Source organism: Rhineura floridana, chromosome 21, assembly GCF_030035675.1.
Source record: "Rhineura floridana isolate rRhiFlo1 chromosome 21, rRhiFlo1.hap2, whole genome shotgun sequence".
NCBI lineage: Eukaryota > Metazoa > Chordata > Lepidosauria > Squamata > Rhineuridae > Rhineura > Rhineura floridana.
The window spans coordinates 13,086,139-13,106,742 of NC_084500.1; the positions used below are offsets into that span (position 1 = coordinate 13,086,139).

At 47.6% G+C, this 20,604-nt stretch overlaps 1 protein-coding gene across 5 annotated transcripts in view; it reads left to right on the forward strand.

The window, feature by feature from the left end:
* Positions 1–237: 237 nt before the first annotated feature.
* Positions 238–20,604, forward strand: part of SYNRG (synergin gamma) — an 83,742-nt gene continuing 63,375 nt past the window's right edge. The window contains exons 1-11 of one of the 5 annotated variants that reach the window (XM_061605492.1): positions 238–545; positions 8,181–8,218; positions 9,423–9,535; positions 10,120–10,250; positions 11,433–11,538; positions 12,209–12,320; positions 14,003–14,314; positions 15,699–15,935; positions 18,319–18,396; positions 19,221–19,417; positions 20,043–20,291. In XM_061605492.1, coding sequence (XP_061461476.1) covers positions 376–545; positions 8,181–8,218; positions 9,423–9,535; positions 10,120–10,250; positions 11,433–11,538; positions 12,209–12,320; positions 14,003–14,314; positions 15,699–15,935; positions 18,319–18,396; positions 19,221–19,417; positions 20,043–20,291 — 1,743 coding nt within the window. In that variant the 5' untranslated portion in view covers positions 238–375. The remainder of the gene's footprint in view (positions 546–8,180; positions 8,219–9,422; positions 9,536–10,119; positions 10,251–11,432; positions 11,539–12,208; positions 12,321–14,002; positions 14,315–15,698; positions 15,936–18,318; positions 18,397–19,220; positions 19,418–20,042; positions 20,292–20,604) is intronic. The other 4 variants (XM_061605491.1, XM_061605493.1, XM_061605496.1 and 1 more) reach the window with 4 other exon arrangements.

The window sequence follows — 20,604 nt, forward strand, 5'->3', positions numbered from 1 at the left end:
ATAAATAAAAACAACTCTGTCGGATCTGGGGTCCTGCTGCCCCATCTTCTTGCCCCACACGTGGCGTGCACCAAAAGTGACCCCCTCTGTCGTCGTCCCCCCCAAATAGTGAGTTCTCCTCAGGCTTTTCCTGCCTCCCCCCATTTCCCCGCTTTAGGAGAGCGAAGAGACGCTGCCTCAGCGCTTCTCTTTCCCTGCCGTGCGCGCCCCGTCCGCCTCCCCTGAGGCGTCTCCCTCAGGCAGGCGCTCCCCAGTCGGTGGGCCGGGCCTGGTGGAGGCGAGGCGGCCCGGCCCCGGAAGTCGCGGCGGCCCAGCTGACAGGAGCCTAGCGAGGAGGCACTGCTCGGGCTCCTGCCTCAGTAGGCGGGCAGCAAGATGGCGCTGCGGCCGGGCCTGCGAGCCGGTGGAGGCGGCGGCGGCGGCGGCGGCGGCTCCTCTTCCTCCGCCGTCGCCTCCGCTCCTCCTGTCACTGCTGGGCCGGCAGCGCCGAGCTCCGTCGGTGGCGCCGGACTGGGCTCGGCCGGAGGGAGCCCCGGGCCTGCCAGGTAGGAGGAGCGGCCCTGCGACCGGGAGAGGAGGTGGCGGGGGGGGGGAGCAAACCGGAGGGAGCGAGGGGGTTAAAAGGTAAGTAGGTGGGCAGGTAGGTGGGCGGGCATCTTCACAGGTGCGCTTTGTTGCGGGGGGGATGCTCGGCGATGGCAAGTTGGCCAGTGTCATTGGCACCATTGTTAATAAATGTTTATTACGATTGGAATGACTTTATGAATTCATAATTAGAATTCCCGCCCCCTTCAGTTATATATAAATGTATCAGAGGAAGAAAACAGGTAAATATTCCATATACTACTATTACTACTACTAGTAATAATTCAGTTTAAATCCTGCGTTTCCTCCCAAAGAAACTGTATATATCTATGTATACACACACACATACTCTGTGTATATGCGGGTGTGTAAAGTGTGTCGAGAGTTGTTAAGAGACCCCCTTTTCCCCTCACAAAGATACAGTTCCCAGGGAACACGTGCGTGTTTGTATATATATGGGTATATATGGAGTGCTTGCCTAATTTCTCCTTCTGAAATATTTATATATAATTCATTGGGGGGGAAATCTTACCTGCTCTCAGAAATCAATAAGGTCATCTGCATGTGTGAGTGTGTAAATCAGCAACTTGTAGGCTTATATACCTCTCAATAAACAAATGATCTAAGTGGTGACCCTAATATATCCATAAAACAGTATAAAAGTACTTAATGTCTGGACAGCGATACTCAATAGCCAGAGCTATATATCAGACAAAGGCCTGTGTCAAACAAAGTGTCTTTAAGCAGGCGTTTGAAACAAGTATTGAGGGTATCAACTTCATATTAGTAGGTGAGGAGTTTCACAATCTAAGCACAGATAACAGAGTAAAACCCCTAGCACCATTTACTTGGGAGTGCGCCCCACTAAATTCAATAGGACTTTTTTCTGAATATGGTTAGGATTGTGCTGTTAATGCCCTGTTTCTTGCAGGAGCAAGGCAAACATTATGTGTTCAAGTATTAATCGTGTCTTTCTGGCTGAATGTAAAGATTGGGCAGGTATCTCTGTATTGGGTTTTTAAAAAAAATTATCAGTTTATTTCTTAATGTATTATAGGAGAGAAAGAGAAAAAAGATAAGATTCTTTTCCCCAATAAATTATCTTATTGAGAATAGGTAGGTACTTTTCCCATCAGTTATGTATTATAGATAGATCGGAAAGAGAATAGATAATGTTTTCTTTGCCATCCGTTATATATTAAGAATTGAGAGAGACTAAGGGAAGATTCCTTTCTTTTTACATTTTATACTTTTAGACAACAGATGAAGAATCTTCTCTTCCTCTATCAATTTATTTTTTAGAAGTTGGGGAGGAACGCTCCAGTGCAACAATTTATTATTGATTTTAATTCTTATTTTATTTTAAATAACGCTTTTTACACTTTATTTTGGACTACAAAGCTGTGCCCTTTTCCCCCATTGTCTATTTTAGGCCTCATTGGCACCATACATTATGTCACTTTAACATGGGTTGTATTCAGCTAACTCCTACTCAGAAATATAGACCCACTGGAATTAATAAACTTAAGCTTATTAACTTGAGTGGGTCTGCTCTGAGTATGAGTAGCACTGAATATTGGCCATGGTTTTCTCCAAAGAATTCTGGGAACTGTAGTTTATTAAGTGTGCTGAAAGTTGTTAAGAGACCCCCTATTCCCCTCACAAAGATACAATTCCTAGGAAACGGAATGATTTATAAACTACTCTGAGAATAGGGGTATGCTAACAACTCTCAGCATCCTTAACAAACTACAGTACCCAGGATGGTCTGGCAGAAGCCATGACGGTTTAAAGTGGTATGTTACTGCTTTACATGTATTGCACAGATGGGGCTTAATTGTAAGCTTCTTGGGGCAGGGACCTGTCTTGTTTTTGTTGATGTTACTGTGTGGCTCTGTATAAATGATAAACCAAGTGTGTTAGTTGTAGGCCAGAAGTGGGGTTTTTTTTTATTATGGAGTGTGATTGGTATAGACTCACAGAGGATTAAGGTGTAAGAGAAGTGGAAGGTTAAGTTGCTGAGATGTGGGCTGGCCTTAAAGAGAAATGCAAAACCTGTGTGGAATCTCTCCACACCCAACTTGAGATGTGTAGGGGGTGGCTGCATGATGATCACCTCTAGGTGCTCTTTGCAGCCCAGCTTTTGAAGAGGACTGTGTCTGAACTGAAATCAGGTGGTGATGACAGTTCTGCCCTTTGTTGATTCATGTTGTGGCTCACTCATGTGCAAAGTCATTTCTTGACGCTGTAGTTGACAATTGTTTGGCATGTGTATACATAAACTGTCCTTTGATGATGAGGCAAAAATTCTTTGTACGTGCTCAGAACTACACTCTCCTAAAGGAGTACATTCTTTGCTCTGGGGGCTGAGTCCAGCATTCAGGGCAAGTTCTGAGGCCTCTGGTTTCTGAACTCTAATCAAAACCACTTCAAACTATAGTTCTCTATTTCATATTTATATCCATCCCTCCTAAGGGGGTTGCTCCTTATTCTTGTTACCAGCAGTGTCGGCTTCCTGCTAAGTCGTTTTTCTAAAGTTGGGCTTGAAGTCAGCAGCACATATTCAAGGCAGTTTTGTGTGCGGTAGTGGCCTTTTAGATATTTTAAACAAAAGTCACTTTTTAGGTATAATTTGTCCTTTCAATAATAGTTGAGTATTAGCAACAGAATGGTTCAGCTAGGGACATGGGAAGCTGCCTTATACTGAATCAGGCCATTGCTCCACCTAGCTCAGTACTGTCTACACTGCTTGGCAGTGACTTTCCAGGGTTTCTGACAGCGTTCCCTCCCAGGGATTCTGTCTGGGACTTTCTGCATGCAAGGCAGATGCTCTGCCACTCAGCTGTGGCTCTTCCCCAAGGAATTTCAGCTAGCGAGTACGTTGCAGTTGATCTCTGTTAGTTGTCTTGGAGTACAGAGTTGTGCTGCTGTGTAGTGATCGTATGTGTGTGAGAAAAAGCGAAAGGGGCTTATCCTCTCAGGTCTAAGCTCAATTCCATTCAGCCCACCCAAATTTTGGTATGAAACTCAATTTACCGTATCAAGTATTGAGGTGAATTGACCCTTTTTTTTTTTTCTTGGGGGGAAAACACAGTTTTCCCTGATTCTGTCATTAATTATTGTAGAAGCAATTGGGACATGATGTCTGTATTCCCCTCACGTCCATTCTGTCCATTTACTATGATTATTATTTCATTTTTTTACCTGCTCTTCACCCAAAGGTCCCAGGGCGGGTCCTAACAGTTTTAAAAGACATCATTAGAAACAATTTAAAACAACCTAAAATCACATTGCCAAAAATAAGGTGGGTCCTAAAAATATATGTCTTGTCAATGGCCAGGGTAAAGAGGTGTGTTTTCAGCATTTGCCGAAAATTGTACCATGAAGTTGGCAGACACACCTCTGTGGGGATGGAGTTCTGTGATTTTGGAGCTGCCACAGAGAAGGCCTTCTCCTGGGTCACCCCCCAAATGTCTGAGGGTGGCGGAACTACCAAAAGGGCCCCCTCTGCTGAACACCCGAGAGGGTCTGTAGAGAAGGCGGCGGTCTCTGAGATATTTGGGAACTAAGTCGTATAGGACTTTAAACACTAGTGTGACTACCTTACATTGGGCCCAGAAACAAACTGGCAACCAATGCAGCTGTGTTAGTGCAGGGGTTGTCTGAGCTATAAAGGGAACCCCACCCAGTAATCTGCCTGCTGCATATTGGACCAGCTGAAGGGTTGCAGCCCAGTATTGATTAGCCCCTTTGTCAGAGAGAGCAAGGCTGCCGCCCTGTGTGTGGTGAGGCTGCTTAAAATCCCACCCACTCCAAAGCAGCATGATTCTCGCAGCCTACAGAAATTCCTTTGGGAGTTCAGCCTGTCCTGTGACAAGCAGGTCTCTGTGTAGGTGAAGCAATAGAAGGCTTTGTGGGCTTTAGAGAATGCTGGGTTTCAATTTCATTCCATTCCAGTTCATATGTCTTCTTCCAGAGCTCCTGATGTGTCTCTTACAGATGAACGCGTGGATTTTTTAAAGTACCCATTCTGCAAAAGCATTAATACGTCTTCAAACTATGATTACGTTTTGACTGCACAAGGTGAATTGCGGATCCTATCCAGCATGCTGCGAGACAGCTTAGGGAGCTGCCTTTTACTAAATTAGACAATTGGTCCCTCTAGCTCAGTATTGTCTACACTGACTGGCAGCAGCTCTCCAGGGTTTTAGGGAGGGGTCTGTCCCAGCCCTACCTGGAGATGTCAAGGGGGAAGGGTCGTAGCTCAGTCTTAGAACATCTGTTTTGCATGCACACAGTTCCAGGGTCAATCCCTGGCATCTCCAGGTAGGGCCAGGAGAGACTCCCTGCCTTAACCCTGGTAAGCCACTGCCAGTCAGTGTAGACAGTATTGAGGTAGATGGCCGCAAAGGTCTGACTCGGTATAAGGCAGCTTCCTACATCCTGGGGACTGAGCCAGGAGCCTTCTGCATCCAAAGCAGATACTCCACCACTGAGCGATGGCCTTTCCTGATTGGACACCGGAGAGAATGTTGGTTTGGGCTCTTCTTCCCCCACTTTGCCCTGGACTTTAATTAGTCGGAGTGTGTTTTCTTCTTTGGCGAGGCTTATAAATAAGTCACTGCTTGTCTAGAAAGCCATGCATGTTTAATGACGTGGCCTGCTTTGCTTGCCGCACAGAATGGCAACTAGTGGGGCCTGAGCAGGTCGCGTTGCACTTCAGATCAAGTTGTGGTTACAGCCCTTTTCTCCCCCCCCCACCTTATGGTTGGATCCTTACGCGGACAGATGAGGGGGATAAGCCGCGTGGAGCATTGATGCCAATGTGCTTCAGCAGCGGAGTTTTCATTTGACCCTGGAGGTGTCCATTGGAATGAGCTGGGTTGACCTCTCTGGCAGGTTCCTTACGATTCATTCAAGCTTCTGTTGAAAGTTCGTCCTCTTTCGTTCTTAAAAGATGCCTGCTTTTCAAGTGTGGGAGCGGGTATCCTTGGACTTTAACACAGGGGTTGGGAGCTGCTTGCAGCGCAAGCATTTCCTTTTGGGCGGCCTTCTGGGGGCCACATGCTAGGAGTGGGTGCAGCCAGAAGCAAAAGTGAGGAGAGCAAAGCATATCAATTTTGCCTTTGTTCAGGAGGCTCATTTCTGTGCACAAGGCTAGCAAGAAGGGTTATCTGAGTTCAGCTAGGCAAAAACACTCGAGGAGGGTGCAGAACAGAGCTGGAGAGGGGATGTGCTCTGGGGAGAGTTTCAAGGCCCAGATAGAGAGGGCCGCATTCACCGCCTGCCCCGTGCCTGAGGTTCCCCACCCTTGCTTTAACTCATCTACCCCTAAGGCCCCATCTGCACTATACAGCTAAAACGGTGTCATACCACACAGTCCTGGCTTCCCCCAAACAAATCCTGGGAACTGTGGTTTGTTAAGAGTACTGAGAGTTCTTCGGAGACCCCTATTGCCCTCACAGAGCTACAGTTCCAGAGTGGTTCAACAGTCAGTCCTCTTCCCAGGGAACTCAGGCGGAGGAAAGGTTCCCCACCCACCTTTTAGAGGAAAAAAAACAGGGCCGGCTAACCTGCAGCCCTCCTGACGCTTCTGGCCTACAGCTCCCATCATCCCTGACCACTGGCCATGCCGGTTGGCACCGATGGGAGTTGAAGTTCAGCAACATCTGGAGAGCTAAAGGTTCCCCATCCTGGGATAGGCCATCGACGGAGGAAAAAATGAATAAATTATGGGAAAACTATCTACCTTTATTAAACCTCTTATTGTTAATGTATATTGAATGAGCAATGGAGAAAAGGGGAATATATTTTGGCACTCCTTGCCAGAATAAAAACCTTTCTCCTGTTTTGAGGTTAGGAGTGGTAAATTGTGGCCGGCAGCTGTTTCCGTATTGGAGCTGTTTTGCAAAGGAAGTGCTGTTGAACTGAATTTTCTTCCAGTCTTGTCAGGATAAGTTACAATCCTGCTTCACAACTGGTTTTCTTGTTCATTTCAACCAAACATGTTCGCAGAAACTGATTATTTCTCCACCTGCTAGCAGAGGTTAAGGTTGTTTTGGGGGGAGGGGGAATTGGGTTGTTGTTTTCTCTTTGAAAAAATTGCATTGGGTGGTACTGAGTCCTACTCAGACCAGACTCATTGAGGTTGATGAATATGACTAACTTAGGTTCATTAATGTCAGTGGCTCTACCCTGAGTAGGACTGATATAAGCCCTGTAAGAGAAGCCAGTGACGTTCTACCTGTAGTCTATTGGTCTGGCTGAGGCTGGCATGGTTGCACATCATGCTAAGCCAAACCATGGATAGGTGTGAGCGTGGGGGCTTTGGGAGAGGAGATGGTGGCCACTTAGCTCCTCCCCTATTGTTCTGCTCTGTGTTGTGCTGCTCTAAGCCATGGCTTGGCTCAGCATGTTGTAGTCCTTAGACTAGCCATGAGCTGTAACCCGTGGGTTGTTCTATGGTTTACGGGGTTGTGGTTTGTCCACGAGAGCTAAACCATAAGCCCCGGGTTTGGATGACATACTAACAAAGCCAGACCAAGGCTTAAATCAGTGCAGCAGTGGAGCAACTGGAGGGAAGCCAGGTGGCTGCAGTCCCCTCTGTGGGAGCCCACACATTCGTGCTAAGGCCTGGTTTAGTTTAGTGTGGAGTGCAAACCAGGCCACAGGGAGACACCCATTGGCCACATTCACACATAGCACTAGGCCATAAATGATGGTTTCGCAAACTTGTAAGCTCACTAGTGCAAGCAATGTGCTATTGGGAAAATAAACCACAAAGGGTTTAGTTGAGTGTGCCACCTGAAATGTGGATTCTGCTTTGTTTCACCATGGTGACTAACCTGCCTTAAACCATGGTTTGTTGGGAGGAGTGAAGAAGGTGGTCTTGGGCTGCAGGTACCAGCATGCAGCTGACACACAGTACAACAGAAGCAAACCATTGTTTATGGCTTAGCGTTGCATGCAGATGCAGCCAATGCCTTTGTGACTGAATACTGGGAGTTCACGCTCCTAACTGACATGTTGCTCCAAGTTGAGTTCTGTATTTCTACAATGAACCTGCAAAACATAATCCACAAAGGCAAAAGGGATCAAATAAGAGTTGCTGAGTCCAACCCGCTGGCCGAAGACAGGATAATTTGTGCCAATGGGCTGATTTCACACAGTCATTGCCATGCCCTTTCACTTGCATAGGCCACCCTGGCTTCTGTTTTGTGGTCACACTAGCCGGTTATGGGAGGTTGGGAATTGCATGCAGGCTTCCAACAAACGTGAAGAGGCATACATAATTTCTGTCACTCTCTACAGTTTTCAGAATGCTTGCCAAGTCGTACCTTTTTATTTTCCTGGAATTATAGTGATGGACCTCCTCCTCTCCCGCTTCATTTGAGACAACCTCTTTGGCCTCCCAGGTATTGTTGGGCTCAAACTCCCATCAGCCCCAGCAAGGCCAATGGCCAGAGGTGATGGGAGTTGTAGTTCAGCAACTTCTGGAGGGCCAGAGTTTCCCACTCCTGCCTTAGAGCTTTGAAAAAAATCTGCGCTATTACTCCAAACGGAAAACTCACAATTTTCACCCCTTTCTCTTTCAGCTTCATGTTTCCTGTAGCAAGTGGCCTCGGCCCTCAGGGTATGTAAAAGCTCTAACTTTAACGGGGAGGAAAGAGGAACCTGCAGCCCTCCAGATATTGTCAGACTACACCTCCCATCATCCCAGCCTGTTGGCTGTGCCAGCTGGGGCAGATGGCAGCTGGAGTCTGACAGCATCTGGAGAGCCACAGGTTTCCCATCCCTGCCAGAACTATTCTCACGCCCTTTGTGAGGTTCTGAAATGCAAATGTTGAATGTATCTCTCAGGTAGGTTTATTTTTAGATTTGACTCTTCCCTGATATGTGAAAAGTGGTGCTCTAGCTGAGAGATGAGGGTGCTGAAGACTTGAGATAAAAATTCCCCGGGTGCCTCACACCTCAATTCCTCTTCCATGGAAGTGGAGCCCCCAGACGTCCTTGGAGAGAAACCATCATGCCTGGTAATGTAAGGCTGGTGCAGATCAGGCCTCTTAATCACCGTTACATTTCAAGTGTTTTCCCCAGAGGCCTTAACTGTAGTTAAGCTGCCATTAACCAAAGCTAATGCTAATTAGTTGGCTTCAAAGCTGTTAGCATTAACCATCATTAATGCTTGTGCTGATGGAGCTCTTAACTGCGACTAAGGCTTGCAGCAAATGAAGAGTGCTGAAGTGAGGGATCCCAGGATGGCATCAGCACCTGGCAGCCTCTGGGCATATCCCATTCATGTTGACACCTGCCCTGGGCAGCTGGGTCTGCCTGCCACTTCATTTTCCTCCAATGATTCAAGAATGACCCTAACTGAGGGGCAGTGTGTGAAATTAAAATGGCAATTAGGCAGAGCAACCTGGCATTGCTTGGAGCATAGCCACCACTGCCCACAGCTACCAGATAAGGCCCAACTGGCAGAGGGAGGTCTCCACCTGAGGTCACTGGGTCCAGAGTCTCAGAAGCCAGACCTGAAAGGATAATGTGATCCTGTGGCCCATTCCCGGTCCTTTAACTATGGCTAATGGATGGGCCTGCCCTGGCCCAGATACCTGTACTTTAGGTGTGGATCACTGTAAGCTAGAGCAGGTGTGGGAAACCTTTGGCCCTCCAAATGTTGCTGCACTACCACTCCCATCAGCCTCAGCAAGCACAGCCAACGATCAGGGACGATGAAGGGAGCTGTAGTTCAGCCCCATCTGGGGAACCAAAGACTCTCCACTCCTGAGCTAGAACTAGCAGGGAGCCTCACCTAAATCTTTAACTTCTTGCTGTAGGTATGATCCACATGCCAGGCTTCTCGATGGTGTCGGTCATGCAGCCCAGCATGCAGGGTATGATGGGAATGAATTACAGCTCTCAGATGCCTCCCGGGACGATGGCCATGCAGGTTTGGGTCTCGTGCGTTCCGTCAATGTGAAGTTGTCTGGCTTTGACCTGTATTGGGGCGAGCCGCGTTTGGCGCTGGCAGCAAGAGGGGGAGGAACCTATGCAAGAGACACGGCAGGCTTGCCGTTCTAAACGCCTACCTTGCGACTAAAACATTTTCATTCATGTCCTGCTCTTTCTCCAAGGCTGGAGGGGAAAAGCCACTCTGTGAAGCTTCTCAAACCAAATCCCACTTGAGTACAACTTGCTGCCACCAGGCACCCTACTTGTGGCAACCCCTCATGTCCCAGGTCTTGGGGACAGACCTGTAATCGCTTGGGGGAGAGTGAGAACATGGGTGGCTGCCTTATACTGAGCCAGACCATTGGTCCATGCAGCTTGGCGTTGTCAGTGCTGACTGGGAGCAGCAGTCCCAGGTTTCAGACAGGAGCCTCCTCCAGCCCTGCCTGGAGACAGCGGAGATTGATTCTGCATGTGGAGCAGATGCTCTGCCAGTGAGCTGCGGCCCTTCCCCAGATTCTTGATTCTTATTTCTTATTTCTAAGGTGGCTTGTTTCACATAAAATCATTGGGTTTTCTTCTCAGGGTGGCATGCCTTTGGGCCCGATGCCAACAGCTGGAATGTCGTACGTGGGGCAGGCTCCCTTCCTTGGAATGCGCCCGGCAGCTCCTCAGTACACCCAGGACATGCAGAAGCAATTTGTTGAAGAACAACAGTAAGTGACCCACAGCTGCTCTGCCAAAGCCTTAGCTGCAGATGAGAAGAGTTGTTGTTGATGTTACTGATCAATCATTTATAGAATCATAGAACAGTAGAGTCGGAAGGGTTCTGTAAGGACATCAAGTCCAACCCCCTGCTCAGTGCAGGAATCCAAGTTTATATGCCATTTACATGCCATAATGGCTTCTAAGTGGTTTCCAAGTAGAAAACCTATTTTACCATACTATTTTTCATCATCAGAGGCCTTTTGCCTTAACCTTTTTCAATCCAAGGGCCATGTTCCCTTGTAGGCAACCTTCTGGGGGCCGCATACCATAAGTGGGTGAGGCCAGAGGTGAAAGTGGAAGGAGCAATGGATGTGCCTCTGAGCTTTGTCCAGGCAAAAGTCGGAAGTTTCTTCACACACAAACAGATACCTCTCCACCCAAGTGAGCAAGAGGTGTATTGCGAGGACCCATTTCAGCCAGGCAAAGGCAATGTCCAGCCTGGATTCTGAGATTCTGAGTGGCCTAACCAGGGTTAGCAATGGACAAATACAGCTCTCTATGAGTGTTTTTGCTTGGCTGGAATTGCCCTTGAGCTCTGATAATGCCTCTTGCTTTCCTGGACAGAAGATAAAAGAGGGTTGGGTGAGTGTATGTAGAAACTAGCCTATTATACAAAGGTAAAATTGACTTATTTTGCTTGGCCCACTTTTGCTTCCGGCCCCACCCACCACTGTCACATGTGGCCCCTGGAAAGTTGCCCGGAAGGGAATGTGGCCCTCGGGCTGAAAAAGGTTCCCCATCCCTGGCTTAAGCAATGTTGCTTGTTTAGATTTATTGGTCGCTTGATAGCCAAAGGTCCCCAATCAACTTAAACAACGTTAAAACAAAAACACTCTGAGAACATTACAACAACAAAACAGCCATGACACGCCCACGCAGTCGCAGGAAGGTTGGGCAGCATATTAAAACCAAAACATCATCTCAGTCTCTCGGATGCCTGGGAGAAAAGGTATGTCTTTCCCTGGTGCTGAAAAGATGAGCATGAAGGTGCCAGGCGGACCTCACTGGGGAGCATATTCCACAGATGTCATGTACTACGTAGGTGTGGAACACAGGTCAATACATAGTGGGGAAACTTAGGGCCTAAATAGTTTTGTTGCTTCATCGGCATGGCTTGCATCTCGTTACAGGAAACGATTTGAACACCAGCAGAAGTTTTTGGAAGAGGAAAGAAAAAGGCGGCAGTTTGAAGAGCAGAAACAAAAGCTGCGGCTTTTAAGCAGTGTGAAGCCAAAGGTGTGGCTATGAACGGGCTTTCAGATTTTAATTTATGACCACAACTTCTCATGTGCTGGAATAACGAACGCAGCTAATAGAAAACTTAACATTTTAATAAAACATGGTAGAGCACGTAACAGTAAAGTCTTTATCAGACACACAAAACTTCATGAAAGTTGGTTATTCAGTGATAAACTTCTCCTGGGTAAAAATGTTTTAGTTTACCTTTGACTGGCCCCTCTGTGAAGGTTGCCATGAAGGTGCTTTCTAGGAAAGCCAATTTTGTTAGCAAAAATAAAAAGAGGGGGGAAAGCATAGGCCATGTTCCCACTGTTGGAGGCAGCATGCTGCTCTGGAGGCAGGGGAGAGTGCTGCTGCGCTGAGGCCCTGCCTGTGGGCTTCCCATTGGGGCACCTGGTTGGCCACTGTGAGAACAGGATGCTGGACTAGATGGGCCACTGCCTGGATCTAGAAGGGCTCTACTTAATATGCAGTCTTGCCCCTATCCCCTCCCCTCATGTGTGCATGCATGCACAGCTCATGTTAAAATTCTCCTGTGCTTGTGGAGGGTGCTTTTGCGCTCAAGGCCCTGCTTGCATGCTTCCCATTCGAGCATCTGGTTGGCCACTGTGAGCACAGGCTGCTGGACCAGATGGACTGCTAGCCTGATCTTATGTCTGTTTTTCAGATAGGTGAGAAAAGCAGGGACGATGCACTGGAAGCGATTAAAGGGAACCTGGATGGGTTTTCCAGAGATGCTAAATTGCACCCCACGCCAACATCGCACCCCAAAAATGCAGGTATTACATTTTTTCATAGGAGATGCGGAAAATGAAACCATCTAATGCAGCCTTCCCTCAACTGGGTGCACTCCAGATATTTCTGGACTCCAACTCCCATCAGCCCCAGCCAGCGCAGCCAGTAGTCAGGGATGATGGGAGATGTAGTCTAGCAGGAGAAGGGGGAAGGCTGATCTAATAGGGTGCAGATTCAAGGTAATGAAAAACATTAAGATGTGTATCTTATCAGGAATATTGTTGTTCCTTTGTTCCTTTGCTAATATATGAAGAGTTCACTTGAACCAGAGTTAAGTGTTTCTAAATCCCATTGATTTCAGTGGAAGAGATTGAACTCGCCTCCTGAAATCCTCAGGACTGAATTCAGCTTGACGTCTCCTAGATCACTGTCATGCTGTGTTACTGTAAAACGTCAGGAAAATGAGTAATTGTGGATGTGAATCAGGAGCTTTAAAAAGATTTCTAGGGGGCCAGCAACAAAACTTCAGAAAAACGTAGGGCTATATCTAGCTAAGTTCTAATCGGAGTAGACCCACTGAAATGAATGGACCTAAGTTAGTCATGTCTATTAATTTCAGTGGGTCTGCTCTGTGTGTGACCAACTCTAGGTACACGCCTGTTCCTCACCAATACAGTTTGTGAACACAGTTTTTCACCTCCTGTGGGTGTTGCATGACTGCCGTGTTTTATCCTGATTTTTTTTAAAAAAAATAACCCTAATTTTATTCCTTACATTTGATGCCCTGCCAACTAAGCTAAAGGGCTCTTCCCATGGTTTATGTAAACAAAATAAAATGCAAAACATTATTCATATCAGAACAATAAACAGCAATCATTGGGGGGGGGAAATACAGATTAAGTATAAAATCAATAAAAGTTAGCTCACAGCTTTTAAAAAAAAGTTTACAAACTTTCTACAGGATTAAAGCCAGGGAGTCCTATGAATGCACTGCCACCACCAAGGGGGTCCAAATCTGGAGAGCCCCTCCTGCACTTTATACAGCAAGGGCATCCTTAATAAGGCCTTGCTGGATAAACTTCAGGCTTGAAGGAAGGTTGAGTGGCGGACGTACAGAAGGAGTTGCTTCTTCACCACTTGCTGAAAAGGCAAGGAGCTTCCAGTTTAAATTGGTACTCAAAAGCAGCTTGCCTCTTCAGCCGTTGCAAGTGGCAGCACGAAAACTTCTGAGCGTGCTTCGGCTGTCTACGTGGTTCTCTTGCAGTGGAGGCTGCTGCATTGGGTCTAGCGGGGCGGTGCCCCACCAACCTCACTTTGCCCTCAGCCAGCCCCACCTGCCTGCCTTCTTACTTATAACCAACCCAAGGGTTAGCACTGCCTGCCAGCTTCCTCCTCTGGAGTCTCAGTGTTGCCCCTTGTAGAACTCAGCAGGGAGGAGAATGGGGGAGGGGGAATAGAATTAGTTGTCTCTGCCTCTGATTGGCTCTGAATCCATCTACTGTTGGGCTCCCTGCCTTCTGCCCCACCAGTCTCAGTGGGCACCAGCTGCCCCCCCCAATCTGTGCATACACATTCACAGGACAAATGCAGCGATCAAATGAGTTGGAGGGCTTTTGGAGGAGGCCTCTCTCTCTCTCTTTTTTTTCCTTAGCCAAAAGGCTTTGCCCTCATTGGTTTCCATTTTGTGTCTACGTCCGTGTCTGTGTGTGTCCATTCCATTTTGCAGATCATCCCACACCATCCCATTCTGCTGTGTCTGTCTCCCAAACCTCTGCCTTTCTTGACGATGACGAGTTTAGTGACTTTATACAGGGGCCTGTCGACACCCTGACACTCGTGCCTCCAGCCTCTTTCCAGACCTTTCAGTCTTGCCATCGTCCTTCCTCCCAGGCTGGGCAACGGCTTTCTGAGAAGGTTGTGGCCCAGTCTCTCCCTCCAGTCCAGGTTCCAGTGTCCTTATCCTCCATCCTCCATGGGCCCATTGGGCAGGTCCCTTATTTCTCTACTTCTCCAGCTTCACAAAACACTCAGAAAACAGGTAACATACCATTTCTTTGGTGGCGCATGGGGGGAGGGGAAGAGCGGGGGATGGAATGGTGCCAGCCCTGAATGTGGGAACCGCCTTCGTGCTTGATAAATTCCATCTAATCAAAAGCCACATTGGCAAAAATGATTTAAATCAGAGTGCAACATCGAGGCTGCGATCCTAAGCGCACTTCCTCTGGGGTTAGGCACAGTGAAACATGCATCTGATGAACACGCATAGTGAACACGCCTAGGGTTGTGGTGTTAGTCCACTGAAAATATTTTGATCGATTAAAAGGGCAACCCCAATTAACTGGGTAGCTGGTTGTTTGGAGCAGCGGTCCCCAAACTTTTTTCTCCGATGGACCACTTGAAAATTGGCGAGGGTCTTGGCGGACCACTTCATGATTTTTTCCTGCCTGTTGTAGCAATTGCAATGTGCTGTGCTAGATGTTGTACGACTGTATTTTTATTGCTGTGTTTATAAATTGTGTTTATAAATTGTGTCTATGGAAATCAAATTGTAATGCAATCCAAGAAATGAAAGGAGCAATAAAATGCAATTAAAAATCAATATGAATATCTAACGCACGCATGCTATGGACCACCTGAATAAAGCCTGCAGGCTAGCAGTGGTCCATGGATCACTCTTTGGGAAACTCTGGCTTAGAGTGTTGTTTTTAATATAAGTACTTGAACATCCATAGGTGGCAGGTGCCGCCTTAGAGGAGATACTCTTCTTTCCTCAGCCGAAGCTCTGCTCATGGCCGGAGTTCGATTCCAACGGAAGGAGGAAGTCGAATCTCCGGTAAAAGGGGTCGAGGTCCGCTCAGCCTTCCATCCATCCGTAGTCGGTAAAATGAGTACCCGGCATATGCTGGGGGGTAAAGAAAGGCCGGGGAAGGAACTGGCAATCCCACCCCATATATACGGTCTGCCTAGTAAACGTCGCAAGACGTCACCCTAAGAGTCGGAAACGACTCGCACTACAAGTGCGGGGACACCTTTACCTTTAAAAAAATTAACACCAAACACCATTAGTACCAACAGTGTTGGCCAAAATATAGCCATTGAGAAAGAAGAAGGGGGATACCAGCATGCTCAAGAGTACCCCTGGTTTTGCAGAAATACAAAAAAAAATAGTTTTTTAAAACGTAGGGGCAACCCTCCCCCCAAAAAACAACAGCAGAGTGAGGACTGAGCATGCTCAGTAGCCATGGAATGTTGAGAGCCAGCTGGAAAGAGAAATGGTGTGTAGGAAGCCATAACCTCTACCAGGCTTGCGTAGAGCTGTTCATACATTCTTGTTTCTGCACCTTGACACCATCCTCTTTGTGCGTGGGGATTATGGATCAGGCTGAACCAAGTACAAATAATTCCTCCTTTTGTTTGTCCAGGCCTTTCCTTGGAAGAGAAGCCCCCACCACCTTGTGGGTTGAGTGACTTTGGGCAGTCTCATATCAAACTTAAAGCTCCTGAAGTGGAGCTCAGTGCCACCGCAGCCCCAGCTGTAAGCGGCACTGACCCCAGGTTAGCGGCCAATAACCAGGAGCTCGTAGGGGTCCCCCCGAGTGGTACCCCCAGCCCAGAGGCAAACAAGGCTTCAGAACAAAACCTGTCAGTTGAAGAGCGTGGTGAGCAAGATCTATGTCTTTTGCAAAGCGTACGTTCCAGTGCTGCTTGGACATGCTAACATCGTAACATGAATGCCGGGAAAGTTTGCTGTGAACCCCTGCTTGAATAACAACAGCAAAGCATCTCTATTTTCCTGACTTTAACATGTAACACCAGCAAGTTCTCCTTCTGTTTTTAGCACTCTTCATTTTATAACCTGAAAAGGTTAAAAAAAAAAGTGGCTTTTTTGGCCTGAGATTCAATCCTGTCTCATTTTCAACAAAACGTTATTCTGATCATGCATGCTTTCTTCTTATTCTTGTCCTTCACTGTTTACTGGGTGAGGTGGGGGGAATGGATACCTCATCCTCTCAAACAGCAGCAACCCCCACCCCCGAATGAAGTTGATGGGAGGTAGACTAAGGACAGATAAATGGGGAAGGAGCACAGGTCGGTTATAGAGCATCTCCTTTGAATGCAGAAGGTCACAAGGTTCAGTCCTCAGCATCTCCAGGTAGGGCTGGGAATATCACCCACCTGAAACCCTGAGGAGCTGTCAGTGAAGGCAGTACAGAGCTGAGGGGACCAATGGTCTAAATCTACATACGGGAGCTTCTTGTGTTTTTGTTAAATCAGCTCTTAATTCAGAAGCATGAGGACTGGAATCTTGTTTCATTTTATGGGGAAGAGCTGTAGCTCAGTGGTAGAGCATCCGCTTTGCATGCAGAAGGTCCCACATTCAGTTCCCAGCATCTCCAGGCAGTGCTGGGATAAACCCCTCCCTGAAACTCTGGAGAGCCACTGCCAGTCATAGGGTCATAGAATCATAGAGTTGGAAGGGGCCAATAAGGCCATCAAGTCCAACCCCCTGCTGAATGCAGGAATCCAACTTAAAGCATACCCGACAGGTGGTTATCCAGCTGCCTCTTGAAGGCCTCCAGGATTGGAGAGCCCACCACCTCTCTAGGTCATTGGTTCCACTGTCGTACCGCCCTAACAGTTAGTCAGCTTGGACAATACTGAGCTATGTGGTCCATTGGTTAGACTCTGTATAAGGCAACTTCCTCTGTTCCTAAAAAGAACTGCTTCATGCAATTTTTTATTGCAGCATGTGGTGGAGAGTCACCAGTTGCATTTAGTTGCCATGGGTCGTAAGAAACCTTCTGACTCGTTAGGCCTGGTAGTCCATCACTTCATCTGTAATGCTCAGTTTAACATTCTAGTCGAGCATTTCCCCCCGAGGGTTTACTGATAACTGTCCTAGTGTCTCAACTTCTTAATTTAGTTCTCTGCATGCCATCTGGGTTGTTGTTTGGGAGTGACCTTTCCTCTGACAGTTGTGGTATTTTCAAAGGGCTCTGTTGCAAATTGGACAAAACAGCTGTTTAATGAGTGCACAGAGCGGTGACATCGCTTAAATCTCTATTTTGAAAATGTACTTACAGACTTTGCAGAATAAGAATGGTTTTGCCTGCTTAAAGAGCAATCCTTAAATAAAACAGCAGTGGCATGGAGTGCCATGAAATGAACTCATGATGGGCTCTACAGTTCTCACTCTTGGCGTGTGCTAGATTCCCACCCCCCCCCCCACCGGATAGCCATACAGTGGTAGCTGCCATCTCCACTCATGCAGCTTCTTCGGTACCCTTTGATTCCCAAGAAAGGGTGATTGCAAAAGCCAACCCTCTGCAGGTTGTACGATTCCACCTTGGAGGCTCTGAGGATCTGCATGTCTAGGTCTGCATGTGTCTAGGTTGTCCCAGGCAGAACATTACCTTTCCTCTGGTCATTTGCTGCTCTCTGGTAGAAATTTTAGTGTAGCTAAGGAAAGCCATTGCTCTTATTATGAGCAGTTTGTGGATGAATTAGACAATTGCAGTGGAGGCTGGTCCATAAGAGCGAACGGGGCTCTGCCCCACCAATCTCAGTTTGCCCTCAGACAGCCCTTATCTGCCTGCCTTCTTTTTTAACATCCATTCAGAGGGTTACTTTGTCTGCCATTGGCTGTGGCTGCACCTACTGTTGGTCTCCCTGCCTTCCGCCCTACCAGTCCCAGTGTGCACCACCCACCACTGATCAGTTGAATTGCATTTATTTTACGAATTTCCCACAATCCTGGTAATTATTCCCAAGAGTTTAGCGTAGAGAGTGGTGGCAGAAGCCCGATTGTCCATAGAATGTTTGGAGGTTTGTTTTATATGCAGAAAGAGACTACAGTAAGCTACCTGCAGTTCCTTCAGGGTGCCTTTGAAAAACAATAATAATCCTGGACTACTTGTAAGAGAGATGATTCCTCCTTTGAAATAAGATGCCCGAAGGAATGTTGCAGATGAGTCATGTTGCTGTGGATATGTCCTAAATACAGTTTTTTTTCCTTTGTGTGTGTGTATATGTGCCTTTTAGGTGTTGGAGTATTTCCTGCCCAGGATCAAATCCAGCAACTGATTCCCCCATGGATTTACAATGATAATTTAGTTCCAGGTAATAATAGTGGCAATGATGTAACCGAGCAAAGAACGGTCATTGCAGATATTAGGAAAAGTGCACGGTCATCTGCCTTTCTGAACTCCTCATTCAGCCAGCTTGTTTCTTAAGATGATTTGTCCTTTCTGCATGCGAGGGGCCTGGTAAATAGAAAACAAAGCACTATGCTAAATATTGGTTAGGTGACGCTGGATTTTAAATTGGTTCCTGTTGCTAAGGGTGTCTCTCTTTACAAGGATGATAAAAACAGAGGCTATCTCATTCATGTATGTATGTGTTGTGTTGTGCGTGTTGTGTTGTGTGTTTGTGTTGTTTGTGTTGTGTTGTATGTATGTATTGTATGAATGTATGTATGTTACTTATTTTCTGCCTTTCCTCCAAGGCACTCAAGGTGGCCTACAGAATTCTCCTCCCCATTTTTATCCTCACAACAACCCTGTGAGGTAGGTTAGACTGACAGGCAGTGACTGGCCCAGTGTCACCCCCTGAGCTCCATCGCTAATTGGAGAGCTGGTCTCCCAGGGCCAGTCTGAGACTCTAACCACTGCGCCACACCACCACGCTCTTCAGACGTATGGAGTGGAATTTATCAAAAGGGGCGCATTCCCTGGGGAATTCTGTGCATGTTTTCATTGCTATCCAGCGTAACAGTGGAGAGCACCTTCTTTGGAGTGGATGGCATTTGATGATGTGTCCAAGTTCAAAACATCTCATTTGTGATTTAGATTCTCATGCACTGTCGTCTGAGGCAGCAGTTGCGCAACTCTTGATTAGGCAAAGTTCAGTCCCTTTTTGACTGCCGACTGCTCTGTTCTTTACAGATCTCTACAAGAAAATTCTAGAAACCACTCTGACGCCTGCCGGGATAGACACTGGCAAGCTTTATCCCATTCTGATGTCATCTGGGCTTCCCAGGGAGACCCTTGGGCAGATATGGGCCTTAGCTAATCGCACCACTCCTGGGAAGCTGACGAAAGAAGAATTATATACAGTCCTGGCTATGATAGCATTAACTCAGGTAGGGGTGACTAAAAATTGTGCGGCAAAACTGGGGGAAGATCAGCTCTTTGTTTCTGCTCCTTATTAGCAGTACCTGATATGGGAACACTTGTTTCTGACTCGGTAACCCAGGGAGCCAAAGGTGGCCCCTGAAGACTCTCTGTTTGGCTCTTGGAGCCCTGCCCAGGCCACACCCCTCACCAGCCCTGCTTCCCACCCTCAAGTGTTTTTGCCTGGCTAGAACGTGCCCTTGAACTCTCGCGATGCCTTTTGATTGCCTGGATGGAGAATAGAGAGGTGTTGTGTGTGTGTGTGTAGAAACTTAAGGTAAAATTTACATCTGTTGCTCTTGCCTCTGGCTCTACCCACCACTGACGTGTGGCTCCTGGACGGCTGCTCAGAAGGGAATGCGGCCCTTGGGTTGGAAGAGGTTCCCCACCCGGATTACCAGGATTTCCCATAAGAGGCTTGATGTCAACTTAATGCTAGAGGATTCGCATGGCTCCCTCCTGCCCTGACTGTAGTTAAGTGGTTAACGCCCGCAGCGTCTGTAGCTATGTTTGAAATCAGCCAGGTTCCCTCACAACCAGGGTTTGCAAATGAAGTTGACGACAGCCAGTCTTAATGCTTTCTTGCATATACAGAGAGGAGTTCCGGCCATGAGCCCCGACGGTTTGAATCAGTTTCCCTCCGCCCCGATTCCGACGCTCAGCAGGCTTCCAATGGCCATCCCGGTCACAGTGAGCCAACAGTCAATGCTGCCTCCTGGGCCCCCGCTCTCCATGCCTCTGAGTATGGGGCCAGCCGTGGTGCGGATGAGCCTGGCTGCCCCGGTGGGGGGAGCCTCGGCACAGGCCGCCAGCAGCTTTGGGTCATCCTACCCTGCAAACCAGGTTAGTGCTCTCTTCCATGCCATGCAACTAAACTGGTGTTATTCTTGAACTCGGTTCCAATGAAACCTTGCCCATTCACAGCCAATGTTTACGCAGCGGAACTGAAAAGTGTCACGTCTTGAACATGACCACTTACAAAGCCTGCTTAATTCTGCAGCAGCTGGTTGCAGGAATGGAGGAAGGGTGACGGCTGCACGGGTACCGCATTTGCCTTGCATGCAGGAAGGTCCCAGGTTCGATCCCCGGTATCTCTAGGTAGGGCTGGGAATGCCCCCTGTCTGAAACCTTGGAGAGTTGCTGCCAGTCAGTGTGG